The 24,218-nt window shown below is 36.6% G+C and overlaps 3 protein-coding genes across 5 annotated transcripts in view; 1 reads left to right on the forward strand and 2 right to left on the reverse strand.

The window, feature by feature from the left end:
* Window positions 1-1,425, forward strand: part of gucy2ca (guanylate cyclase 2Ca) — a 26,559-nt gene extending 25,134 nt beyond the window's left edge. Inside the window, exons 26-27 of the mRNA XM_084106177.1 lie at window positions 210-286; window positions 908-1,425. Coding sequence (XP_083962303.1) covers window positions 210-286; window positions 908-1,085 — 255 coding nt within the window. The 3' untranslated portion in view covers window positions 1,086-1,425. The remainder of the gene's footprint in view (window positions 1-209; window positions 287-907) is intronic.
* Window positions 1,369-6,773, reverse strand: LOC311082410 (uncharacterized protein). 2 transcript variants are annotated; one of them, XM_084113229.1, is made up of 3 exons: window positions 6,586-6,773; window positions 6,325-6,501; window positions 1,369-1,991 (listed from the first exon to the last, which is right to left on the reverse strand). In XM_084113229.1, the coding sequence occupies exons 1-3, from the start codon at window positions 6,671-6,673 to the stop codon at window positions 1,765-1,767; spliced, it is 492 nt and encodes a 163-aa protein (XP_083969355.1). In that variant the 5' UTR covers window positions 6,674-6,773; the 3' UTR covers window positions 1,369-1,764. The 2 variants fall into 2 exon arrangements, with proteins under 2 accessions (XP_083969355.1, XP_083969356.1); XM_084113230.1 differs by having other exon boundaries at window positions 1,369-1,988; window positions 6,586-6,772.
* A 2,961-nt stretch (window positions 6,774-9,734) lies between these two features.
* On the reverse strand, window positions 9,735-24,074 carry plbd1a (phospholipase B domain containing 1a). 2 transcript variants are annotated; one of them, XM_084108647.1, is made up of 12 exons: window positions 23,981-24,074; window positions 23,716-23,812; window positions 21,636-21,858; window positions 20,257-20,340; window positions 20,025-20,163; window positions 18,922-19,062; window positions 18,700-18,844; window positions 14,092-14,292; window positions 12,727-12,867; window positions 12,457-12,642; window positions 11,383-11,489; window positions 9,735-11,257 (listed from the first exon to the last, which is right to left on the reverse strand). In XM_084108647.1, the coding sequence occupies exons 2-12, from the start codon at window positions 23,786-23,788 to the stop codon at window positions 11,081-11,083; spliced, it is 1,617 nt and encodes a 538-aa protein (XP_083964773.1). In that variant the 5' UTR covers window positions 23,789-23,812; window positions 23,981-24,074; the 3' UTR covers window positions 9,735-11,080. The 2 variants fall into 2 exon arrangements, with proteins under 2 accessions (XP_083964773.1, XP_083964774.1); XM_084108648.1 differs by lacking the exon at window positions 23,981-24,074 and adding an exon at window positions 23,913-23,969.
* Between the last annotated feature and the right edge of the window lie 144 nt (window positions 24,075-24,218).

Here is a 24,218-nt window from a genome sequence, read left to right on the forward strand (position 1 = left end):
ACAGGCTCTTATTTCATCTCCTGTCCAATCACCGGCTCTTATTTCAGCTCTTGTCCAATCGCAGGCTCTTATTTCAGCTTCCGTCCAATTGTAGGCTCTTATTTCAAGTCTAATTTCACTTATTTCCAGCCAATTGTAGACTGTTGAAGAAGAGTTCACAGTCACAGCAGAGACTCACATTTGAGTGTGTGTGTGTGTTTGTGTTTCAGGGTAAAGGGAAGGAGATGACTTACTGGTTGACTGGAGTCACCGGGCAGAAATACAACCTGCCGACCCCACCAACAGCGTAAGACCACCAACACTTTTGTCCTGTAATCATAAAATACTCCCAGAATACACCAGAAAAACATTTACACATGCAGAATGTATGATCAGAACGACATATGGCCACAATTCACAGCAACTTCAGTTGGGAGTGTGATGTTGCTTTTATACAACAGTTCAGTAAACAAGACGTCAAGTTACTTACATTTCACTGGCTGACAGACTGATCCACCAATCAGATTCCAGGACAGATTCCTGCTGTATAACAGGGTTTTCAAACTTGTTAATGCCAAAGACCCCCAAATATTTTGATCCCCTTGCAAGGAACCCGCTTACTAAATGTAAACTACAAAATAATTGTCTTTTTGTAGTTAAACTGTATATTCTACCCTCTATTAGACTCATGTTAGATGTATAAACCTGAAGAAAAACTGTCAAGTGAGATTTATTTTTAAAGTGCCTTTCACAAAATATATTGTAGGCTAGCGTTTAAAAAGATTAAACTTCATTTTATAAAATAATTTTCTTTTCTCTCAAATTCTTGTTTTGTTTTTGAAAACTCCTGCTGTTTAAGATCATCAACATCACTGATGCTCACACACACACATAATGAATCTTTCTGTGTGTGTCTTTTGATCCGCAGTGAGAACTTCCAGCGTCTGCAACAGGATCTGGCCGAGAGGATCGTCTCCACGCTGGAAACACGCGGGAACGAGCGGCGGAAAACACTCTCTACACGCCAGCGGCGAACACACACACACACTCACAGCAGCGACGGCCAGCCCGAATACCTGCACCTGGCCGACCCAACACACCTGTAGAGAACACACACACACACACAGCAGCGACGTCCAGCCCGAATACCTGCACTTGACCGACCCCACAACACACACACACACACACACACACACACACACACACCCCTGTATTTAACTATATGAAGTGTTGCTCATTGTGTTTCAGTGTTCATAAAAAAAACCTTTGATTTATTCAATAATTTAATCATTCTGAAACGGCTGATTTTAAAATTAATGATGTATGTAATATACAATATGACTTAATAATTGTTTCTTACTCATATAGACAATAAGAGAACAAACTGTGTTTTATTTAGATGGTTTTATTAACCAAACTTGCTTATTAATAAACAAACAGAGGGTGAAAAAAACATACGTCTTTTTTTATGCATTTAGCAGACAGTACAACTTACACTAGAGGAACATAAGCAATGAGTCACAGAGGCAAATAAATGTTTATGAACAAATATGACTCTCATCAGTGGAAATCTCCCAAAACATACACAGATGAAAATATTCATCTTTAAAAAAAGTGACGATGAATCGGTTCTCTGAAGCCTGACGAGACCTTACAGCAGCACACCATGAGCTGAGATCCAGGTTTGACTTCACGTGTTCTGCAGTTTGATGTGAATATGAAACTGGATTATATCAAGATGATTTTCACATTATTTACTATCAGAATGAGTTCTGCTGTTCCCCGTCAGACTTCGACAGGTTGTCCAGTTTTGGCAGTGACGAGGGCGGAGTCTCCCAGTTCTGTGGCAGGAAGTGGAAGTCCGTGCTCCGCCCACCCGTTGCACAGGCCCCGCCCACAGGCCCCCGCGCTGACTGGCACTTCCTGTGTCTGGCCGTTGAGATGCAGCCAGGGGGCTTCCTCTTCCTGTTCTACAGTTGTTGTGGTGTGAGGTGTAGTGTCCTTTTCACCTGCTGGACAGAAAAAACAACACTGACTAGTGAGTAAGTTAGAACAAACAGCTGATTTATACTGTGGCCACTAATGCTAACTAGATTTCCCCAAGAAAAGTCCTCACTATTACAATACTTGAGTGTTGTGGTTGCTGGGGTGTTGCTATGCAGTTCTAAAGTGTTCCAAGTGGTTTTTGGTGTGTTGTCATGTAGTTCCAATGTGTTACGAGTGTTTTTTAATGTCTTGAAATGCATTTCTAAAGTGTTCTGGGTGGTTTTTTTTTAGTGTTGCTATGCAGTTCTAAAGTGTTCCATGTGTTTTTTAATGTGTTGTCATGCAGTTCTAAAGTGTTCTGAGTGTTTTTTATTGTGTTGTCATGCAGTTCTAAAGTGTTCCGAGTGATTTTTGGCATGTTGCTTTGCAGTTCTAAAGTGTTCTGAGTGTTTTTTAATGTGTTGTCATGCAGTTCTAAAGTGTTCAGAGTGTTTTTATGTGTTGTCATGCAGTTCTAAAGTGTTCCGAGTGTTTTTTTTTAATGTGTTGAAATGCATTTCTAAAGTGTTCTGGGTGTTTTTTTTAGTGTTGCTATGCAGTTCTGAAGTGTTCCGAGTGGTTTTGGTGTGTTGCTATGCAGTTCTAAATTGTTCCGAGGGTTTTTTGGCATGTTGCTATGCAGTTCTAAAGTGTTCAGAGTGTTTTTATGTGTTGTCATGCAGTTCTAAAGTGTTCCGAGTGTTTTTTTTAGTGTTGCTATGCAGTTCTGAAGTGTTCTGAGTGTTTTTTAATGTGTTGAAATGCATTTCTAAAGTGTTCCGAGTGTTTTTAGTGTTGCTATGCAGTTCTAAAGTGTTCCGAGTGTTTTTAATGTGTTGAAATGCATTTCTAAAGTGTTACGAGTGTTTTTAGTGTTGTCATGCAGTTCTAAAGTGTTCCGAGTGTTTTTTTTAATGTGTTGAAATGCATTTCTAAAGTGTTCTGGGTGGTTTTTTTAGTGTTGCTGTGCAGTTCTGAAGTGTTCCGAGGGTTTTTTGGCATGTTGCTATGCAGTTCTAAAGTGTTCTGAGTGTTTTTTAATGTGTTGTCATGCCGTTCTTAAGTGTTCCGAGTGTTTTTTAATGTGTTGAAATGCATTTCTAAAGTGTTCCGAGTGTTTTTTGGCATGTTGCTATGCAGTTCTAAAGTGTTCGGAGTGTTTTTTAATGTGTTGTCATGCAGTTCTAAAGTGTTCAGAGGTTTTTTATGTGTTGTCATGCAGTTCTAAAGTGTTCCGAGTGTTTTTTTTAGTGTTGCTATGCAGTTCTAAAGTGTTCTGGGTGTTTTTTTTAGTGTTGCTATGCAGTTCTGAAGTGTTCCGAGTGGTTTTGGTGTGTTGCTATGCAGTTCTAAATTGTTCCGAGGGTTTTTTGGCATGTTGCTATGCAGTTCTAAAGTGTTCCGAGTGTTTTCTAATGTGTGTTGCTATGCAGGTGTTAAAGTCCGCGTGAACCGGAAGTTGCAAACGACTTTTCTCCAGTGCTGTGACGTAATTCCCAGTGAAAAGGAATATTGAACAGAGGGCAGGGTTTTACTCTAGCGCTCCTCCTCTCCATCTCTGCTCATTACAGACTAAACGGTTTGAGGGGAGTGGTTAACGGTTTCCCAAACCAAGCCGTCAAACCTACGTCATCAGAGAAGGAACGCCATTCAAGACCGGAAGTAACTTTTCAGACTTTGATTAAAGATTACGACGGCAAACAATTTTTTTCTGTGTATTAACTTGCACGGATTCATTTTTCACCACAGGACTAGTAATATGCGCTAACAAAGTAAATAGGGTCAATTTTGATTTCAGTTGGACTTTAAGGTGTTCTAGTGTTACAGGTTTCATCACTATCAGCACTAGTAGCCTAATAGTGTTGTGACTAAGTAAACAGTACTAAAAGTGGTTATTTGTCATCTTTCAGTGTTATTTCTCAGAGGGATATAGGTTTGCATAACACTCAGACAGGTTCTGTTTCACAGGGTTAAACTGCTGTGTTCTTATGAATCATGGTGCATTATGATTCAGAAAACACAATAGATTTCACACCTGATCTCATGATGACGGTGTGCTCTGAGATCACACAAAAGCAGGAACGTAAGGTTGGCCTTGACACGATGGAGCGAACTGCATCAGATAAGAGGTTGAGACTAAGACGAAAGGCATTCTACAGTTGTGATTCACTTATATTCGCCCTCAGCACTGAATCATTATAATCACATATAAACACTGAACTCTCTGACTTCTCGCACGAGTCTGAAAATGCTGGGGTTAAATTTAGCTCACGGGTGTCGTTGGGTTCTTCCACTGGTTTAAGAGTTGCGTTCTGCGTCCTGAGGTAACGGATGCATGCGTGTGTGTGAGTGTGTGTGTGATGAAGACGTGAGACATGGGACAGTCCCTGAAGACCCCTCACCACCCTCCTGACCCCACGAGAGGAACAGAAACTCACTGAAGTGTGCGTGTGAGGTTTCGTTGGGTAGAAACTCCTTTATTGGACCTCTTGGGCCGTTCACACAGAACACACTTTTGCATTCCATCGTGCTGTTTTTCCATTGTTTTTATACATCTTTTTCTACTTTAACCTCTTTTAACTTGAGAGCTGCGTTTTTAGAGCGCCTTGTCAACCATTAACTGCTATTAACTAAGTGCTGTCTGCGTGTTGGTCAAAAATGTTTTACATTTTTTATTTTTAATGAAATATTGTAGGCCCTACTATATTTTAGTTTGATAATGTTTTATATTTAATATTTTGTATTTTTAGGGGATGTGATTGTACTAAAATCATATTTATGCAGTAGTTATAATCCATGTATTCCCTTTTTGAGCATAGACCTGAAAATGACATTTCCAGCTTAAACTTGTAAATCTTGAATGCTTTGGAGGCAGACAAAGACGACAACTCGCAGATTGCTAAAAAAGTGAAAAAATAATATATATATATATTTTTATTACATTTATTGCAAAGAAAAATCTAAACAAGTTGCGCTCCAAATTTTAGGTTGATATCTCAAAAAATGAGCTTTCAGTGAGATTTTGTTTGCGCGCAGTACCAAATGCTTCCACTAAATGAAATTCATCATTCATTCATTTCCAATGCACTCATTTTTAATTGTGAACAATATAAGCGTGACTATTGTTTTCAGGACCATTTAATCTTTTTGAATCATGTCAACATTTTTTTGTCTGTGTGTTCACACAGCAAGTGCCAAAACCTTTACCAAGTTTCGTACCATTCAGATAAAGTAAAATAATAATAATAATAATAAATAAAACAAATTCGGTCAAAAATAACCAAAGAGCAGCAGAGGGTTAAAGACATCCGTCTAGCGCTTTTACATATAAAAACATCAACAACAAAAAAAGTATCGCTGTGGAATGGAAAAATTGAACTTGAAGGTTGGTTCATAAGTATTTGACTGAATTCAAAAGCAATTTTTGCCAATTCAGAATGATTCACTTAAAATCGTGGATGTTTTATTACTTTCTCTAATTACTTTCTTTATTTCACCAAAAGTAATTTGAAAAGGCAACATTAAATATATATACAGTTGAGGTCACAAGTTCACCCTTGCATAATCTACAAAATGTTAATCATTTTGAAAAGAAGAGGAAACATAAAATGCATGTTTTTTATGCTGCCTAGTACATAAAAAAAACAAAAAAAAACATGCATTTTATGATCCCTCTTCTTGTTCATGAATTGGGACGGCGCACAAACAAAATAACACTGAAAGCACATTTTTGAGATATAAACCTCAAATTTGGAACAAAGCTTGTTTAGATATGGCATTCATAAAATTGTGTTTTTGGGCATTTTATATAACAATAAATATAAAATTATATACTTTTTTCTCATTCACTTTTTAAAAAACTTTTTTTCAATTTAAAATTCAGCCTGCGCTCCAAAGCATTCAAGATGTACAAGTTTAAGCTGGAAATGTCATTTTCAGGTCTGTGCTCAAAAAGTGAATAAATGGATTATAACTACTGTTTGTTTGTTAAGAGCCCAACTAATGGTAACACCGATCAGCGTTATGGTGACTTCAAATGAAACACAGCGTTAAACCTTTGTGAATTCTCAATAAAAACTTTTGTAGACGTTGTGGAGTTGTTTAATCCTCCTCTGCTGAGATCTTCAGAGATTTAATGTCTTCTTTTATCTTCAGTTGATTTCATCTAAGACTGTGGTTTGAAGTCAGTTGTAGTTCTTGTTCAATTCAGCTGTTATTTCTCTTTGAAGTCGGATGGATTCTGATTGGCTGTCAGTGTTTTAATCGTTCATCAGCTGCAGAAGTCAGTTATAGTTGTTGTTGTGAATGGGACTTTAGTACCTGTGTTCTGTGAGGTCCTGGTGTGACGTTTGTAGATGATGAACCAGAGGAGCAGCACCAGAACCGAGCCGCTGGCGAGCAGCCCGACACAGATCCACACGCCGGGGCTGATGGCGAGCCAGGACTGATGCTGACCCGGACCCGGACCTCTGGTGCTCAACACGGGTGGAGGAACCGCTACACACACACACACACACACACACACATCTCAACATCCACGAGCAGCCAAGAAGAAGATTATACAGCAGCAGATTCACTCACCTGACGTCAGTCCCAGGGATTCAAGAGAGATGCATTGTCTGAGCAGAGAATCCCAGCGTGACCCAGAAACACATGATCTCTTATCCATCACTGCTGATATAAAACTGAGGAGAACAGAGAGATCATGAGAGGTGAAGGAGAGCAACGCAGCGACGTTTCACTTCTTCATTTGAGATGTCGGAGAGAATGAATCACTGATCGAGTCTCTAGAGACAAAAAGACCATCAGAAGAGAGAGACGGAGAGAAACGAGAGGAAACCCAACTTTATTTTTAACCACATGTTGTTTTCTGCAGTTCTTCATAACTGACTAAACCAAACATTTTATATAAACTGTGGCTCCCAAAAGTATCTGTTCACTTTTAAATGTCTGAATTTGATTCGTCAGATCAAGTGTCTTTATTTTCAGGAGCCTCAAAATTACTGTAGATTAAAAAGTCATGATTATGAGATAAAATGACAATGAAATTGAACATAAAATGACAATCAAAATATGAGATAAAAGTCAAGACTGACAATGTCTTATGATATAAAACGTTGAGATTATGAGGAAAGGGCGAAATTGAGACATGAAAAAATAAAAATCATGAGATAAAAAAGTAAAAAAGGACAAAATGCCAAATATGCAGTAAGTTAAAATTGTCAAGTCAAAATTTATGTAAAATGACAAGGGTGTCATTTGACAAGTCAAAATATAAGATATAAGTCAAAATTGACAAAATGTCTTAATTATGGTATAAAAAGTTGAGATCATGAGAAATAGTCAAAATATGAGAAAAAATTCAAAATTTACAAAAATGTTATAGCTGTGAAATAAAAGGTAGAAACTTTAGAAAAGGTTACAAAATGGTAGAAATTATGACAAAATGATGACAAAAGGTAGAAATGATGACAAAATTGACAATGTCAATTATGAACAAGTCAAAACTATAAAAAATGCGAAATTATGACAAAAAGACAAAATGATCTTCATCTTAAGAACTAAATCTGTTTTATCAAACAAATGTCTGTCTGTTTTGATTGTAAATTGTTTGTGCATCTTTGCTATAAATGATACTTGATGTAATATTTTGTATCTCATATAATGACATCCGTAAGACTTTTTACGTATTCAAATACTGGGTGTTCACTACTGTGTGGTGTAGTTGCTATAGTTCACTTAAAAAATGTACATTTTCTCATTTTCCTGATTTCCTTCTGCAAAACAATTTATGTTGGAGTAACAACTTTGGACCCCATTGACTTTCATTGTATGGGTAAAAAGAGGCCTTTTTCAAAATATCTACCCTTGCGTGTGTAAAACTGTTCAGCCTTTAAAACACACATGGACATCAAAGTTTAACTTGCGTTTTCGATTTCCTCACCACAAAAACACACATTTTCCTTTTGCCTTTAATGTTTAAAAAACGAGAGAGAGAGAGAGGAAACCCCAACAAGAGACGGAGAAACAGATGAATTTGAACTAATACATTGAGCGGGTCGCGGGTGGTTGAATATGATTTCACTTTTCTAACTTTAGTTAGTGTGTAATGTTGCTATTTGAGCATAAACAACATCTGAAAAGTTACAATGCTCAAAGTTCAAAGCAAAGGGAGATATTTACTTTTAAAAAATCATTTCTTAAGGACTACAACAAACGGCTGGTAGAGACTACATTCCTCCCGGGTTAGTGACGACATCAACCATATAATTTACATAAACCCCTCCCCCTGAACACGATTTATAGATTATCAAGACAGAATATGCTAATCAATGACTAGAAAATAACTACACATAAGCTACATAAATTCATCAACTAACATTTAGTAATGTTACATGTTGTCACTTCTTCTTGAGTCTCTCCATCTTTCTGACTTCGGTTTGAACATAAAAGGCTAAAAGTTTTTGAAATTTCCATTGCATGTCTGTGTGAGGTAAAAGGACACAAGCTGTTGAAGCTCCGCCCCCTGTGCTGGGAGCAGCAGCTCATTTGCATTTAAAGGAACAGACACAAAAAAGGTGCATTTTTGCTCACCCTCAAAAAGTGACAACTTTAACATGCTATATAAAAATATCTGTGAGGTATTTTGAGCTAAAACTTCACATTCACACTCTGGGGACATCAGAGACTTATTTTACATCTTGTGAAAAGGGCATTATACCACCCCTTTAAACATATTAGAAATAAGACAAAACAAGACTTTCAAATGAGCTAAAAATATTATTAAATCTAATTTAATTAAATATACGATTTAATTCATTCCCTCAAGAACTATCACTTTTATTTCAGGAACAGGATTCACATGGTCTTGGAGAACCTGGATATATGAGGGAATATCATAAGTGTGATGATTTTTAGACCTGGAAAAGTCATGGAAAATAAATATAATATTTCAATAAAAAAAATAAAAATAAAAAATAAAAAAAATAAAATCATTAAGAATCAATGAAATTAATGAAATCTTTTTTTTTTTTAAGCATGCAAATAAAATCTTTAAAAAGTCTTCGAAATAAATATCTTTTAAAAATAGGAAGGAAATCAAGAAGATAGAAAACTTCAGTCTTTAAGAATCAGTGAAATATGGAAATCAAAATCTTTAAAAATCATTGAATAATTTTTAAATATAATTTTTTTTTTAAATAAATTTTAAAGTCATGGAAGTTTCTAGAATAAATTTTTATCTGTATTTTATATATTTTATAATTTTTTAATAATAAAAAAAAAAAAAAAAAAAAAAAAAATCATGACTGTAAAAGTTACTTGTCGTAAAGAGTGTGAATCCTGAAAAACATGCAGTTCTCTAAACTTCTGAAATTACAGAAATTTAATAATTTTAATATATTGCCACTATTAGTTTCTGTAAAATGTGCAGCTGTATTGTTACATGGGAAGCACCAGAAATATCTTCCATCAGCCTTTGAATATCATCTTGGACTGTCAGAAATGTGTAGAATTACTGTAATAATAAAACAGAAATGTAACCTCTACAAAGCAGCGCAGACTAGAGTTCAAACCTGTCTTTTCCTTCTCTGTGTAAATGTGTTTGTGACATGATCCACCAAACCTTCATTGCTCTCTCAGTGGTTTGTTGCATTCAAACTCTTTGATGATCCAAAGCTTCAATCGAACACGAGAAGAAACAAGTGAAACCCAACAGAAACACTCAACACTGAGAAATGAAGTGCATTTATTCATTGGTTGAATCAAAAGAGAAAAGCACAGATCAGAGTACAAACAATCATTCACACTGCAATACTAACAGAGGCACTTTAGACTGGCGTTCCCTGAGAGAAAACATCTTCACTGGAAGAGACGTCAACAAGACATTAGAGTCGCTCAGACACTTTGTTTTTCTGCTCGTGTTGTTCGTCAGGACTCCATTCCAAACAAACCTTCCTCACTTTAGACATGCCATTAAACACACATTTCTGGCACATAAGAAAACAATCATGCTTCTCTAAAGTCATATTTATGACAAAAAAAAATCTAAATTATGACATTACATACTAAAGTACAGTATATGAATTTCAACATTGTCAGAAATATGACTGATATGTATGACAAAATGTCAAAATTAAGACAATGTTGAAATTCATATACGGAAAATGTCAATAATGACAGACATGTCAAAATTGACAAAGTCCAAATTTGACATACTAAGTAATTTTTATGACATTAACAGTAAAGAAAAAAAAAGTAACATTTATGACAAGTCAAAAGAAAAACAACCATGCTTTGGTAAATATATGATGAAAAGTCGAAATTATGACACACTAAGTCATTGTTGACTTACAACCTCAATTTATATCATAATTATGACTATTTACGCCATCCTTTTGACTAATAAATATGACTTATTAGTATGTCATAATTTTGACTTTTCATCTCATAAGTATATGTCATAATTTATATTTTTTATGTCATAAATATGATTTAGTGTCATAATTTCAACTTATGCCCTAATCATGACTATCATAATTTAGATTTTTCATCTAAAAAATATGACTTAGTATGTCATTTCAACTTTATATCTCACAATAACTTTGTCATAATGTCGACTTTTCATCTCATGAATTTTGACTTTTCTTATGATAACTATTCTTCGGTAAATCATAATTATGACATAAGTAGTCGAAATTATGACAAGTCATTGTTGACTCACAAGCTCTTTAATCTGTCATAATTATGAATATTTATGCCATCATTTTGACTCATAAATATGAATTAGTATATCATAATTTTGAGTTTTCATCTTATGAATATGACTTTTTTTGTGATAACTATGATTAACCAAAGCATGATTTTCCCCCTTATGCAGCAGGAAAGGGCTCCCATAGTAATAAACACACAGAGTGCACTAAATCATTACGATTAACTTTCCTCAATCAAAAGAGGCGTAAACAGTCCTGGACTGATTGTCAAATGACGGCTGAGGAGTTTAGCGTTCAGAATTAAAGCTGATTGGACAGATTGAAGGGCTCAGACTGGTTTTAGCCACAGTGAACTCCCATGATCCTCAGGGGTGGAAGAGCTGCGGCTGCATGCTGACGAAGCTGAAGTTATATCTGAGAGGAAGCCCCTGGTGTGTTGTGCTGTTGAAGGCGTCCCAGGAGAACACGGGGAGTCCTCCTTCAGTGGTGGGACCGTTCAGTGCCTCCGCCACGAACCCCCGAGCCATGAGCAGATCCGTCACCTGACCAGAGGACAACAGAGAGTCAGGAGCAGAGAACGCATGAGCTGATTGGCTGATGGAGCTGGTCAGCTGACCAGAGAAGCAGAGAACTCAATCTGATTGGCTGATAGAGTGGGTCAGCTGACCTTGGTGTCGTAACATCCTTCAGGACTGGCGTTATGCTCGCGCAGGTCGTTGCGACAGCAGATGGACTTACACGGGTCGCCCTGCGAGTACGGGTCATTCTTATAATCTGAGGACACATTCAGGATATCGTCATACAGTGACTGACAGGTACTCATTATAATATATGACTTTCACTGTGTGATATTTAAAGGCTAAATAATTTTCTTCTTTTAAATAAAACAAATGAAAGTTATTCTATTTTGACTTATTTCTATTGAAACTTAAATCAAACTGAAATAAACAATTATACTTTAAATGTATTTTATTGTTAACAATAAAATACCAGGATTAAAACATTAGCTTATTTCCTTTAGTAGATACGACCAGTGTTATTATCGTTAAACAAACACAAAAACATTAAAAAGTTTGCTACTTAAATAAACAAATAAATAAACAAATAAATAAATACACACTATATATATATATATATATATATATATATATATATATATATATATATATCTTGAATGCATTGTATTTCACTTGCCAAGGCAATTTATAATTTTCATTTAGTTTTTAAGTTGTAGCAAAATAAATAAAAATGAATAAACTATATAAACATTTTAAAAAAATGACAACACACACTTAGTAAAATTAACAAAAACTACAATGAAAATGGAAAATACAAAAAAAACCTAATTCTCTCTCTCTCTCTCTCTCTCTCTCTCTCTCTCTCTCTCTATTTTATTTCAGCTAGTTGCTAAAATATTTATATTTGAATTTAGTTTAACTAGAAGTGCTAAAAAAACTAAAACGGACATAATAATAAGTATATAGAACATTTTTAAAAATAATAATAAAAATGACTGCACCACACCATTACTAAAACTTTAACTACAATCAAAAATGAAAATATGGAAAAGACAAACAAAAAAAACAAACACAAAATATTAATAAAAACTACCATAGTATATCAATAAGGATACATACATATTTTTACATATCTATAAGTGACATCATCAGGACTCAAAGTCAACACTTGCTAGACTCAGTGCGGTGTAACCGATTGGTTATGCGGGGGTTGCTATGGTTACCGTTGTATCTCATGATGTGCTTGAGGGTGGTCAGGTCGCTCACTGAAGACTGGTCGCGGCGGAAGATCTTGGCGCGAGGGCAAAGGTCATAGGAAAAGTCCTCGCCGTACTTCTTCCACATCTGCTCGTACCCGCTCAGATCGTAGACCTTACGGTGGAACGGCACGTTGTAGGACGGCCAGTAACCTGCAGGACGCACACGTTTAATGTTTCATTTCACGCCAGAATAACAATAAAAAGCAATGAAACTGAAGCCCGTGTGAGTCTGACCTCTGCGCAGTGTCTGCGTCTGGTCCGAATACTCCACCAGTCCCGGGATCTGCTCGACCACAGTCAGCGCCCCATCATCCAGATGGCTGCCCAGACTCACTTTACTGGAGTCCACGACCATGTACTGGTTATTATATGTGCCTGACGGAGAGATTCAGCACTGGATCAGAGCGCTGATTCACTTTACACCAGTACAGCAAACTGAACACTCACTAAAGCCAAAAACGGGCTTCGTCACGTACATAAAACATCAGCTGACCAGTAGCTTTATTAGGAACTGCAACTTGACACTTGAGTTAAAGAGTTAAATAGTAGAAATTATATTCTGACCATCATGGGCATAAGTAAAAAAAAAGAAAAAATAGTATCAAAAAATATTTTTTTTAAATTTAAAAATAAAACAGGTTTTTTTTAAAGAGTCGTTTTCGATGAAGCCACTCCTTCCGAAATACGAAATGTGCTGTGATTTGTTAGCTGGCCCTGTGTGTTGTGATTGGCAGCGCTTTCAGGAAATGTCCTGGCCCTCATTTAACTGCAAGTTCTTCTCTAGTGTAAACATTAAGGATGGCGTCAATTTTGAACCAATTCGAACCCGATTCAGACCCTGACAATGTTGACAAACAAGAGGATTGTGCAGAACAGATTTCACGCACAGACTTTTCACAGGACGGCAAGCACGGATTTCACAGGACGTTTCAGAGTGGTATGACTTTTGTACTTTTCTTATACATTACAGATTCAGTGCTATCCACTATTTACTTGTGATATTTGTTGGAAAACTAAGGTAATACAAACAGTAATCGATCACAAAACAATGGTTAATTTTCCTAAGGAGAAGTGAACTGTCTTACAAAAGCTACAGTAAACAAGCTGTTCTCCATAAAACGTGAAGTGCACAGATAAACATTGGGGTTATAATGTTCAGGAACAGTGTTTAAAATAAGTTAACCACTCTTAAGTTCGTCAGGCTTAGGAAGGTCAAACAAATGAGTTTTGTAAAAGTGGAAAAACAGCATCTATTTGACACTGCGGCAATACTGTCTTCTCTAATGTGATTTTGTGGGCGGAGATTATTTAAATGAGGAACATTATGACTTCACAAGATCCAGATAAATCATGTTGTAGTCCAAACGAGCCGTTCGTTGCAGTTCTTGAAAAGTGGATTCTGTTAAATAAAATATCTCCCTTTGGAGTGGACTTTGAGCTTTGTGACCTTGCAGATCTTTTTTTATACTCAAACATCAACATTACACACTGACTAAAGTTGAAAAAGAAAGAAAAAAAACATAATATGACCCCTTTAAATAAAATAAAAAAACATAATTTTTACATTTATGTGTAATATTATATATATAAGTTTCTGACCGGAGTTGTATCTGGAGAAGGTCTGCGCCCACTGCTCTCCGGTCTGTGCCAGTACGTGTGCCAGTCGAACCCTGTGCCAGGAGAACAGACTGGCAGGAGTGATGTAGGAGTACAGCGAGGTGTTGAAGACGTTATTCGTGGTCTGCGTCATCATCAAACCGCTGCCCAGCAGATAGAAATCATCCAGAGACACCAGGAACCCTGAACACACAGTCACAGACACAAGCATAAATAAGAAATAAATATAAAAACTGGACAGTATATCTATATTGCCCACTCTACTTTTTTTTCCTACTCAAACAAATCAATAAATGAATGAACCAATAATTAAACCAATGAACAAATGAATCAATGAACCAATGATTCAATGAACCAACAAATCTATTGCCTTGTCCAAATACCCACACTTGCGGTCTTTGCACTTTACCATTGTCTACTTGCATGATGCATTTCCTATATTTGGCTCAAGTGTTAAAGTAGGCGTAAAGACTGCAAGTGTGTGTAGAACTTTTGATTACTCGATGGGACACTTTTAGTATTGCAAAAAATGCAAGTGTTTACAGAGCTTTTATTTATTATATTTCCAATACGTTGCATTTTAAAATAAACTTCTACATGTCTGTTCAGTAGTCGCTATGTAACTAACAGAAGACTTTACATTTGAAAATTGTGGTGCTTCTAATTAAGTGATAAAACCGGTTGCAAATGTTGTACAAAATAGGCCTACACATATCATACTTATCTTTGCAGTGAACCAATAAAATGTGCTACACTTTTATGTTTTTAATACCGAATTAAATGCATCTAATTATTTTAAATTACAGTGGAATGTTTTCCTCGACATCTTGTGATTTCGGGGCACATGAGTTCCCGAACATAATGCATGATGGGATACGCTTAGCTCCGAAGCAGTATTGGAGATAGTGTGGGTTTAGTGTGCATTAAGGGCTCTGCACGTTGGCATTTTTAAGACATGGGACAGTCTTGCACACTTACTTCCTGTCGCTTACACACGCTCTCAAGTGGCCAAGACCCCAAAGTGAGGGTATTTGGACAGAGCAAATAAACCAATAAACCTTTGAACCAATGAACAAATTAACCGAATTAACAAACGAATGAATGAACAAACGAATGAATGAACAAACGAATGAATGAACAAACGAATCAATGAACAAACGAATCAATGAACAAACGAATCAATGAACAAACGAATCAATGAACAAACGAATCAATGAACAAACGAATCAATGAACAAACAAATCAATGAACAAACAAATCAATGAACAAACAAATCAATGAACGGAATGAACAAATGAATCAATGAACTAGGGCTGCATCTAACGATTATTTTTGTTGTCGATTAATCTATCGATTATTTCTTCGATTAGTCGACTAATCTAACGATTATTTTTACGATTAATCTAATGGTTATTTTTGGGATTAGCCGATTTATCCATTGGCAAACTTTCCAATAAATAATAATAACAACAATATATCAGCTGTAGTGCATCTGTATATTATTTTAACATGAAATCTATGGATGACAAAAAAATTGTATTTCAGAAAGGGTAATTGTCATTTTATTATGAAATATGCGAACAGGAAGCATTTCGTCACCTTCCTAAAATAATTGCCTAAGTCTTTTTTTCAGGTTTCTCAGAAAACACAAAAACGGAACCAATAATTGAATATCATCACCTTCCTAAAATAATTGCCTAAGTCATTTTTCAGGTTTCTCAGAAAACACACAAAAAAATGAAAAATAACTTCAGAGGTTCGTTCTTCTTGATGCAGCTCCCATCTTGAAAAGCTTGTAAAATTGCCTTTTAAAATTGCTTGTAAAATCTTTTGACTTAGGCCAAATAAAACGGCCTAAGTCACACTCTTGACATAGGCCATTATACTACAGGGGTAGAAATGCATGATCTGTTCAACTGAGGATGTGGGGATTTTACCAGAGGTGGCCAGCATCATCAGGAGATGACTTATGCAAAAAAATCATTTTTGTCAAAAAATGACGTAGGCAATTATTTTAGGAAGGTGACGATTTTAAACTTTATTTTTAACTAATGGTACTATTTCATAAAATGTAAGATGTATATAGTCACAGGCCTACAGTATTTAGGAAATGTGTTTACTAGAGTCTGTTATTAATTACCATAGTGGGAATATGATTTACTCAATTAACTTGTCCATTAACTTGTCCGAAAATGCACTTGATTATCTGCTAAAAGGTTCACATGCACTATATTGCAGCCTAGGCTACCGGTAATGTAAATATAAAGTTAGGGGCCGATCACACCTGACGTGTTTTTGAGTGAGAGGCGCCTATTTTCAATTGGTTTCCTATGGCAGCGAGCGTTCTGCGCGCTGTGTATGCGCCTGCTGCGCCTCGCGTTTTTGAAGTTAAAGGGTAACTAAACCCTAAACCAACTTTCTTTAGTTAATGATCTGTAAGAATGGGGCTTTATTAGTGCTGTTCATTGATTCAAGTAACTTTTTTGACATTTGGGTATAAAGTGTTTTAATTCTACAATATATGGTGTAAAAACGTCTGAGTGCTGCCCTCTTCAGGTTGAACGGTGGCTACTGCAGTTGAATTTTCCTATTGGATGTTGCGGTACTGCGTGACGTAAGCGGTACTGCGTGACGTAGGCAGGTTCCAGCTCACCACGCCCTCCCTTGGTACGAGCTCACCACGCCCTTGGATGAGCTAGCGTAGATTTATCTGTATTTAGTACAGTGGTAGGTGTAGTGTTGCTAGGTGCAACAGCACTGCTGGACCGCATAGCTTTCCAGCAGACTTGGAAATTAGGCGCCAGTGTTTGCATGCACTTGGCCTGGAAGACCGTGAGTGTGAAACCTGCATTTTACGCGGAATTGCTTTTCCAACGCAATAGAGGTGGAAATTGGCTTCTCCACACAGCTCGCGCTAAAAAGCGACGCAGTGCCAAACGCTGCTCCTCCTTCATGGACTCCACCACTGCAGCGGCGTCTTGATGTGAGTGATCATATATATTTTAATCACAATTTATGGTTAGGCTAAAGTTAATCCTCTGGGGTCGACAAACGCGTCGGCGCATTTTGCTGGATTTTATCACATAGCGGCAAAATATGAATATGCCTATAGAGAGCGCGCGCTATTGACATCAACTCGATAAAACTCATCAGATGCATATTTACGTCGTCTTGCGACCCTGTGAGCAAACTATCCATTTTAGACAGTCTGACAGCAGGACTCTCAGGTGCACGCCCCCGCTCACGGTTCGTCCCCTCTATCTCCGCTGGGGTCTGCCCACTTTTCTAGCATTTTTCAAATATTGCCAGTGGGTGGAGTCAGGCTCTGACCAGGGGTTTAGTTACCCTTTAAAAAAAAAACTCCGAGCGGAAAGAGCGCCCGACGTCATCGCGTTTTTTTCCACTGTCCAATCGAATGAATGGAGAATGAATTCCGTTTTAGTGATGAAAGCTAGTTAAGCTACAGTTGCTTGAACGCCCGGAGAGTGCGATGATGGAGGATAAACTTGTGGTGCTCTCGCGGGTTGCAGGAGCTTAACGACTTCACGAACCGTAACTACCACAATGTTAACAAAGTAAATATAGTTAATAAAAGGCTGATTTGATGTTTACTTGACTGACAGGACAGCTGTTTCAGTGGTGCCTAGCAACATAAAAAACGCAGCGCACTGCTCGTTCTGTGTGATGGTTCAGTGCTGTGCACCTCGCGTTTTCGAACCTGAAAAACGCGTTAGGTGTGCTTTAGTCGTTTGTTTTTAAAGTCTACATTAGAGACCTGCGCCGCGCGGGACGGATTTCTTCCTTAATAATTCCTAAAATGCTGACATCTCAGTTCATCGCGATCTCACAAATCTCTGTTATTATCAGTGAAACTGGCTGCACAATGAATCTTTCATAATATCTACACTTTGTTTGTTATAATCAGATGATTTGCCAGTATGCAGAATTCAGCACTGAACAAAAAGATTCTATTTTAAATGCATCTGATTGGCCATTGCGTTCAAGAAATCAACACATATGTCTGTGATTGGCTACATTGTTCAACGCTGCAAACATGTTATAAATAGAGACTCTGGCCTGTAAATCGTTTCTATTTTGTTTTAGTTGTTCTTGTTGCTTTTGTGCAACAGATAAATGAAAATTTATTTGTTTTTAGATGTTCAATTTATAGATATTTCTATTCTGTGGGAGTCCCGCGAATCGTTTTATTCTCCCTCAACCAGCACACACACGAGTGCATTACCGCCCGCGCCCGCACTTGGCCATCAGAACTAACTGTATATTCCCGCGCCGCACTCTGTTGCGTTGGGTCCCGCGGGAGTGCAGGTCTCTAGTCTACATGTGCATACACACCTTGAAAAAAATGGCACATGCACTGAAAGCTTCGCGGGAGCGGGAGCAGAAGCCGCCATTACTCGACATTTAAACGTAAATAATTAATGTGACGCGTCAACGTATTTTCATAGTCGACGTAATCGATGACGTCGACGCGTCGTTGCGGCCCTACAATGAACAAATGAGTCAATAAACAAATCAATGAACAAATGAATCAACTGAATCAAATGAATCAACTGAATCAATAGTCCATACCAGGGTAGCTGCTGAAGGACAGTTTCCCTGTGGCTGTATGCGGTTCGCTCAGCTTGAAGTCCCAGTGTTTGTAGATGCGCATGGTGGCAGCGAACGTGTACCAGCTGGAGTGAGCGAACAACAGGTTCTCATAGCCGGGCAGCATCTGAAACACACGGCGAGTGTGAGAAAACATCACACCAGCTGGCTTCTGATGTCCTTCATGACCTTCACTGATGTTACCTTTATGAGCGCGGAGCAGTGGCCCATCGGAGGAGCTTTATATTGCCTCATGACGGGCATCTCACCGGGCACCAGCGCCGGGATCAGATCCAGCAGATCCCCCACCGCATTCAGGAACTGAATGGAGAACTGGGACAGAGGCTACAGAGAGAGACACACACACACGTAAACGTCTGATAAGAGACAACTGCCAAGACATACTTCAGCTTCAACAGATGCAAACATGCCATTCAGAAACAAGATGCGAATACGAACAAGCACTGACTAGTACTAATAAACCTTCAGTTAAATAAAACTGTTATACTTGTATTTCAATTTAAATGTTTGTCATTTTTAAGTAAGTAATAGAAAAGAAATACAGGAAACAGAGCTTAATAAAAAAAGATGTTTGCCATTTTATAAACTAAGAAATAAGACAAATACAGGAAATATAGCTAATAAAACTAAAATAAAAAGTATTTTTTTAGGTGTTTGCCATTTTCTAAAGAAATAGGAAAATTCAGGAAATAGAGCTTAAAACACAAAAATAATTAAAGTTAGAAGAAAAAAAACAGGAAGAGATTTAAAAAAAAAAAAAAAAAAAACTTTGTCTGTTTGTCATTTTCCCAAGTAAGAAATCGGGAAAATACAGGAACTAGAGCTTTAAACAAAAAAATAAAACATTTTAAATGTTTGTCATTTAAGTGAGAAATGGGAAAAATACAGGAAATAGTTTGCATATTTTTCCCTATTTCTAACTCAAATGAAATAAACATCTACAAAGTTATATTTTTTTTGTTTTAAGCTCTAGTTCCTGTATTTTCCCCATTTCTTACTTGGGAAAATGACAAACTAAGTTTTTTTTAAAACCATTCCCTGTTTTTTTCCCCCTTTTCTAACTTTAATTATTTTTTTGTTTTAAGCTCTAGTTCCTGTAGCCTATTATTATTTTTTTGTTCAAATTTCTTATTATTCTTACTTACTATTATTATTTTACATCTCTTACTTTGAAAAATTACTTGAACATCTAAAAGTTTTGTTTTTGTTTTCTAGAGTAATTTTTAAAGAGCTAAACACTGTTAATCTTCTGAGTTGAGTATGAGAGGATCAGTTCCTCGTCTCACCTTCCTGCCCTGTTGTTTGGCCCAGTCGGTCACTCCGGCCTGCAGCCCGTCCAGCTGCGCCAGGATCAGGCCCGTGTGAATCCACAGAGGATCAGTGGTGTTACGCGTCACCTGACGCCGAGTCCACTCGTCCTGCTTACTACAACACCACAGACAGAATCAACACACACACACACACACACCGTACGGAGCAAACACAGGACAGACACACACAGGGGAGAGCGGCACTCACGCCATGAAGCGCTTCACGGCCACCAGGGTTTTGGGATTCTGGATCAGCTGCGGGTACATGTTGGTGTAATGATCCAAAATCTGCCTAAAACAACAAAGTGTCATTCCAATTAATACCACTTTTTTACTCATATCAAACTATATTTTAGCTCAAATAAATCATACATCGAATTATTATTTTTAAATATTCATATTTTCAATGAATACTTTGATATACTGTGAAAGAAGTCTTGCTGGGAACACTGATATTTTAATATTATAACTATAATATACTAATTTATTTATTTCAGAGTTAAATTTCTAGTAATTTTAGTAAATCTAGTGTGGTGCCATTTTTTTATATTTTTCTAAAATATCAATAGAGTTTTGTATTCATTTTATTTATTTTTTATTTTATTTTTGTTAGTTTTATTTTGTTGTTTTGTGTTTTAATTATTATAAAGCTTTAATTTATTTATTTGTAAGTTTAACTTTTTATTTATCTAGAAATGTTAGTGCTTCAACTGTCTGAATGTCACACTGAAAAAAGCACTTGATTAAACTTTTCTGCAAATGTAATTGAATTGAGTTTATTATTATTATTATTTTTTTAATTAGCTTTAATTATTATATTTACAATTTTCATTTTAGTTAAATGTATAGTAATTTTATGCATTTTATTCATTTTTATATTAATAATTTTGTTTTATTATATTAATATTAATATATTATATTTTTGTTATATTCATATTATTTTTAAATATTACTATTCAGATTTTTATTTCAGTTTTGGTTCAGTTAGTTGCCATGGCAACACTTTTAATTTTCTATTTCATATTTAGATGTTCTTTTAGCTGTATTTTAATACACACAAACATTTTTAGTTAATGATAATGGTTGATAAACCTGTTAATGAACAACAGGTCAGCGCTGACTAAAGATTAACCCTAATCTTAATCCTGAATACAATAATTTCTACTCATTTCACAACCAAACAAATTTGCCAATCATCCGAGGGCTCATTTACATATAAAGTCACATATTTACATATACTGGCTTAATTTTATTGGAGCAGGAACTGTTTCTGAGGGTGAAATCCAACTAATGTAGGACTTTTTTTTAAATTAGGAAGCGATTTGCTTTGACTCAACCTCTAACTGAAGCATGCAGTTTAAGGCAGTCTAGTCTAGTACTTTACTTTATTTTTTAGTTGTCATGTTTGAAATTGTTGCTCTCCCCTCATTTATCATTTATTTCATTGCCATTGTTGCTGTTATTTCTTATTTTAATATTGTTATTGTTGCTGCTACATGATGTATGGTGACCTTGGGTGATTTGAAAGGTGCCTTGAATAAAATGCATTATTATTATTATAAGGCTTGAAGCGTTTCAGACACGTACGGCGCGGTAAGGAAACCCTCCAGGTATCCGGCCGTGAACATGGTGATGGCGTCGGTCTGCGGCGCCGCCCCGTATCCGGCCCGGATCTCCAGCACACCCCATCCCGACGACGACAGCGTGTCGTTATAGTAGCCGTAAGCGCTGCCCTGTGGGTCCAGAACGCCTTGCTTCAGCACAACGGCCTTATGGGTCGAATCCCAGTACGCCGTGGCCTTCAGCAGCTCTGGATCACACACACACACACACACACACAACAACAACAACAACAGTATGACGTTAATATGAGCGAAATAACAACATTTATTTCCATCAAGAGGTGCATCAGTTTTTGGTCAAGATCTTGTATTGAGATTGCAAGAGTCCAGCACTCTGTAAAGTCTCCTCCAGCACATACCAAACACTTTCAATGAGTTTAAGCTCTGGACTTCATGTGTGAAAATTACACAACTATTTGAGCCTGATGAATCTTGACATGGTCATCCTGGAAGATGGCCATGATGTGTCTTCCTACATGGGTGCTTAAGAAATGAAAAGCTACACACACGGGTATATTTGTGGCAATAGCCAACAAAACATTGTATGGGTTAAAATTATAGATTTTTCTTTTATGCCAAAAATCATTAGGATATTAAGTAAAGATCATGTTCCATGAAGATATTTTGTAAATTTCCCACCTTAAATATATAAAACATTTATTTTTGTGAATGGATTCAGCACTATCGCCAATAGAAATGGACAACTTTAAAGGCGATTTTCTCAATATTTCAATTTTTTTGCACCCTCAGATTCCAGATTTTCAAATAGTTGTATATTGGCCAAATATTGTCCTATCCTAACAAACCATAGCCTACATCAATGGAAGGATTATGTATTCAGCTTTCAGATGATGTATAAATCTCAATTTTAAAAAAATTACACATAAGACTGGTTTTGTGGTCCAGGGTCACATATGTGTATTAGTGCTGGGCAATGATTAATTGAATCCAAAAGAAAAGTTTGTGTTTACATGATAAATGTGTACTGTGTGTAAATATATATACACATTTACACACAATTATACACACATATTAAGTAAAGACAAACTTTTATTTTGGATTCGATTAATCATTGCCCAGCACTAATACATACACACACACACCTATACATATTACACACACATGAAAACAAAGCAACAAACTAAGGTTCTGATTCTTCATGACTCTTAGCCATGTGGGCGTCTGCTACTTCCTTAAAAATACTTTATGCTGTTTTTAACCATAAGAGGAACTTTATTTCAGGATATGAGATGAAAAATGAGATGAGACACCCTATTAACTAATAATATAAATCTATATTCAATGAGTGAATTTAAAATAATAAAAAAAAACTCAAAAATGCTTCAGCCTGACATCAATAAACTCCAATAATTCGGGATAAACATTTTTAATCTGTTGATAGATGTGGGAGTATCAATCTTTCTACTTTCTTCCACAGAAAACAGTTTTTAAGTTATGAATTCAAAGACAGGTAATACATTTGTTTTTATTTTGTTAGATAATTTGTAAAGCTTTTCATATTGTTAGATAATTTGTAAAGCTTTTCATATTGTTAGATAAATTCGATACAAGCAAACATTTGCAAACTTAACCACTAAGGTAAGCATTTGTTTCTCATATTCTCTCAAATCCAGGGTAAAATATTACTTTAAATAAATAATACTTTAAACAAACCTTCTTAACTTACTACAATAATACGTTTCCAAACTCTCTTTGTGAAGTAACCATAAAGAAACAGGAGACACGGATCTCAGTTTTCAGATTGAGTTTTATAGGATCATGTGATTCTCCAGTGTGTTCATGATCAGTGTAATAGACAAACCTGCAGCTTCAGCCAATTCCTCTTTAACTCACTTAAAACACACTTGACTTGAACTCTTATGAGCGAAACAAAAGCACGTGTGTTTTTCTCAGAGATTTACACGATATAGTCGTATAAATATGTAAAACACATGGTAACATATAAACACACTGTCGTGGAAAACCACTGTCTATGTGGAAAACGAGCTTTATGAAAGTCAAGGTTAAATACGAGAGTTACTTACTGTCGCTTCTCGCTGTTGCTGCAAAACAAGCGAGAATTAAAACGCAAATGCGGTGTGTCTTGTTTGTGTCCATGTTCAGTCAGTCGCAGCCCAGAAACTGAAAATAAAGTGGGAATTCCCTCAGTAAACAGCTTCCTTGTGGCAAAACAACATTAATAAATCTGACTCTATCGTCAGACGAGATAATATAAAACTACGTTTAACTAAGAAGCGACTGGCACTATGAACGACACAATGAACGCCGAGGAAAAAAAACAGTCTTCACCCCAGATGGGACTCGAACCCACAATCCCTGGCTTAGGAGGCCAGTGCCTTATCCATTAGGCCACTGGGGCGGATGATACACAGCCGGAGGCGGAGACGCTTATAAAGGCGTCCAATCGGACGCCAGCGAGGCATCATGTGACCGCTGCTGACGGTCGATGCGGAAGCGAAGTCGCTAGGAAAATCGTTAAGAATTAATAAAGCTTAACTGAGGAGTTAATTATTTTCTCGTTAATAAT

The sequence above is a fragment of the Abramis brama genome, assembly GCF_963993115.1.
Source record: "Abramis brama genome assembly, chromosome: 1".
Lineage (NCBI taxonomy): Eukaryota > Metazoa > Chordata > Actinopteri > Cypriniformes > Leuciscidae > Abramis > Abramis brama.

Coding starts and splice junctions, on each gene's coding strand:
- LOC311082410 (XM_084113229.1), bottom strand. CDS start 6,673: ATGGATAAGAGATCATGTGTTTCTGGGTCACGCTGGGATTCTCTGCTC. Junction 6,502..6,585: donor ATCCCTGGGACTGACGTCAG/GTGAGTGAATCT, acceptor GTGTGTGTGTAG/CGGTTCCTCCACCCGTGTTG. Junction 1,992..6,324: donor CAGGACCTCACAGAACACAG/GTACTAAAGTCC, acceptor TTTTCTGTCCAG/CAGGTGAAAAGGACACTACA.
- plbd1a (XM_084108647.1), bottom strand. CDS start 23,788: ATGGACACAAACAAGACACACCGCATTTGCGTTTTAATTCTCGCTTGT. Junction 21,859..23,715: donor AGCAACAGCGAGAAGCGACA/GTAAGTAACTCT, acceptor TGTGTGATCCAG/AGCTGCTGAAGGCCACGGCG. Junction 12,868..14,091: donor CTTCTCCAGATACAACTCCG/GTCAGAAACTTA, acceptor TCTCTCCGTCAG/GCACATATAATAACCAGTAC.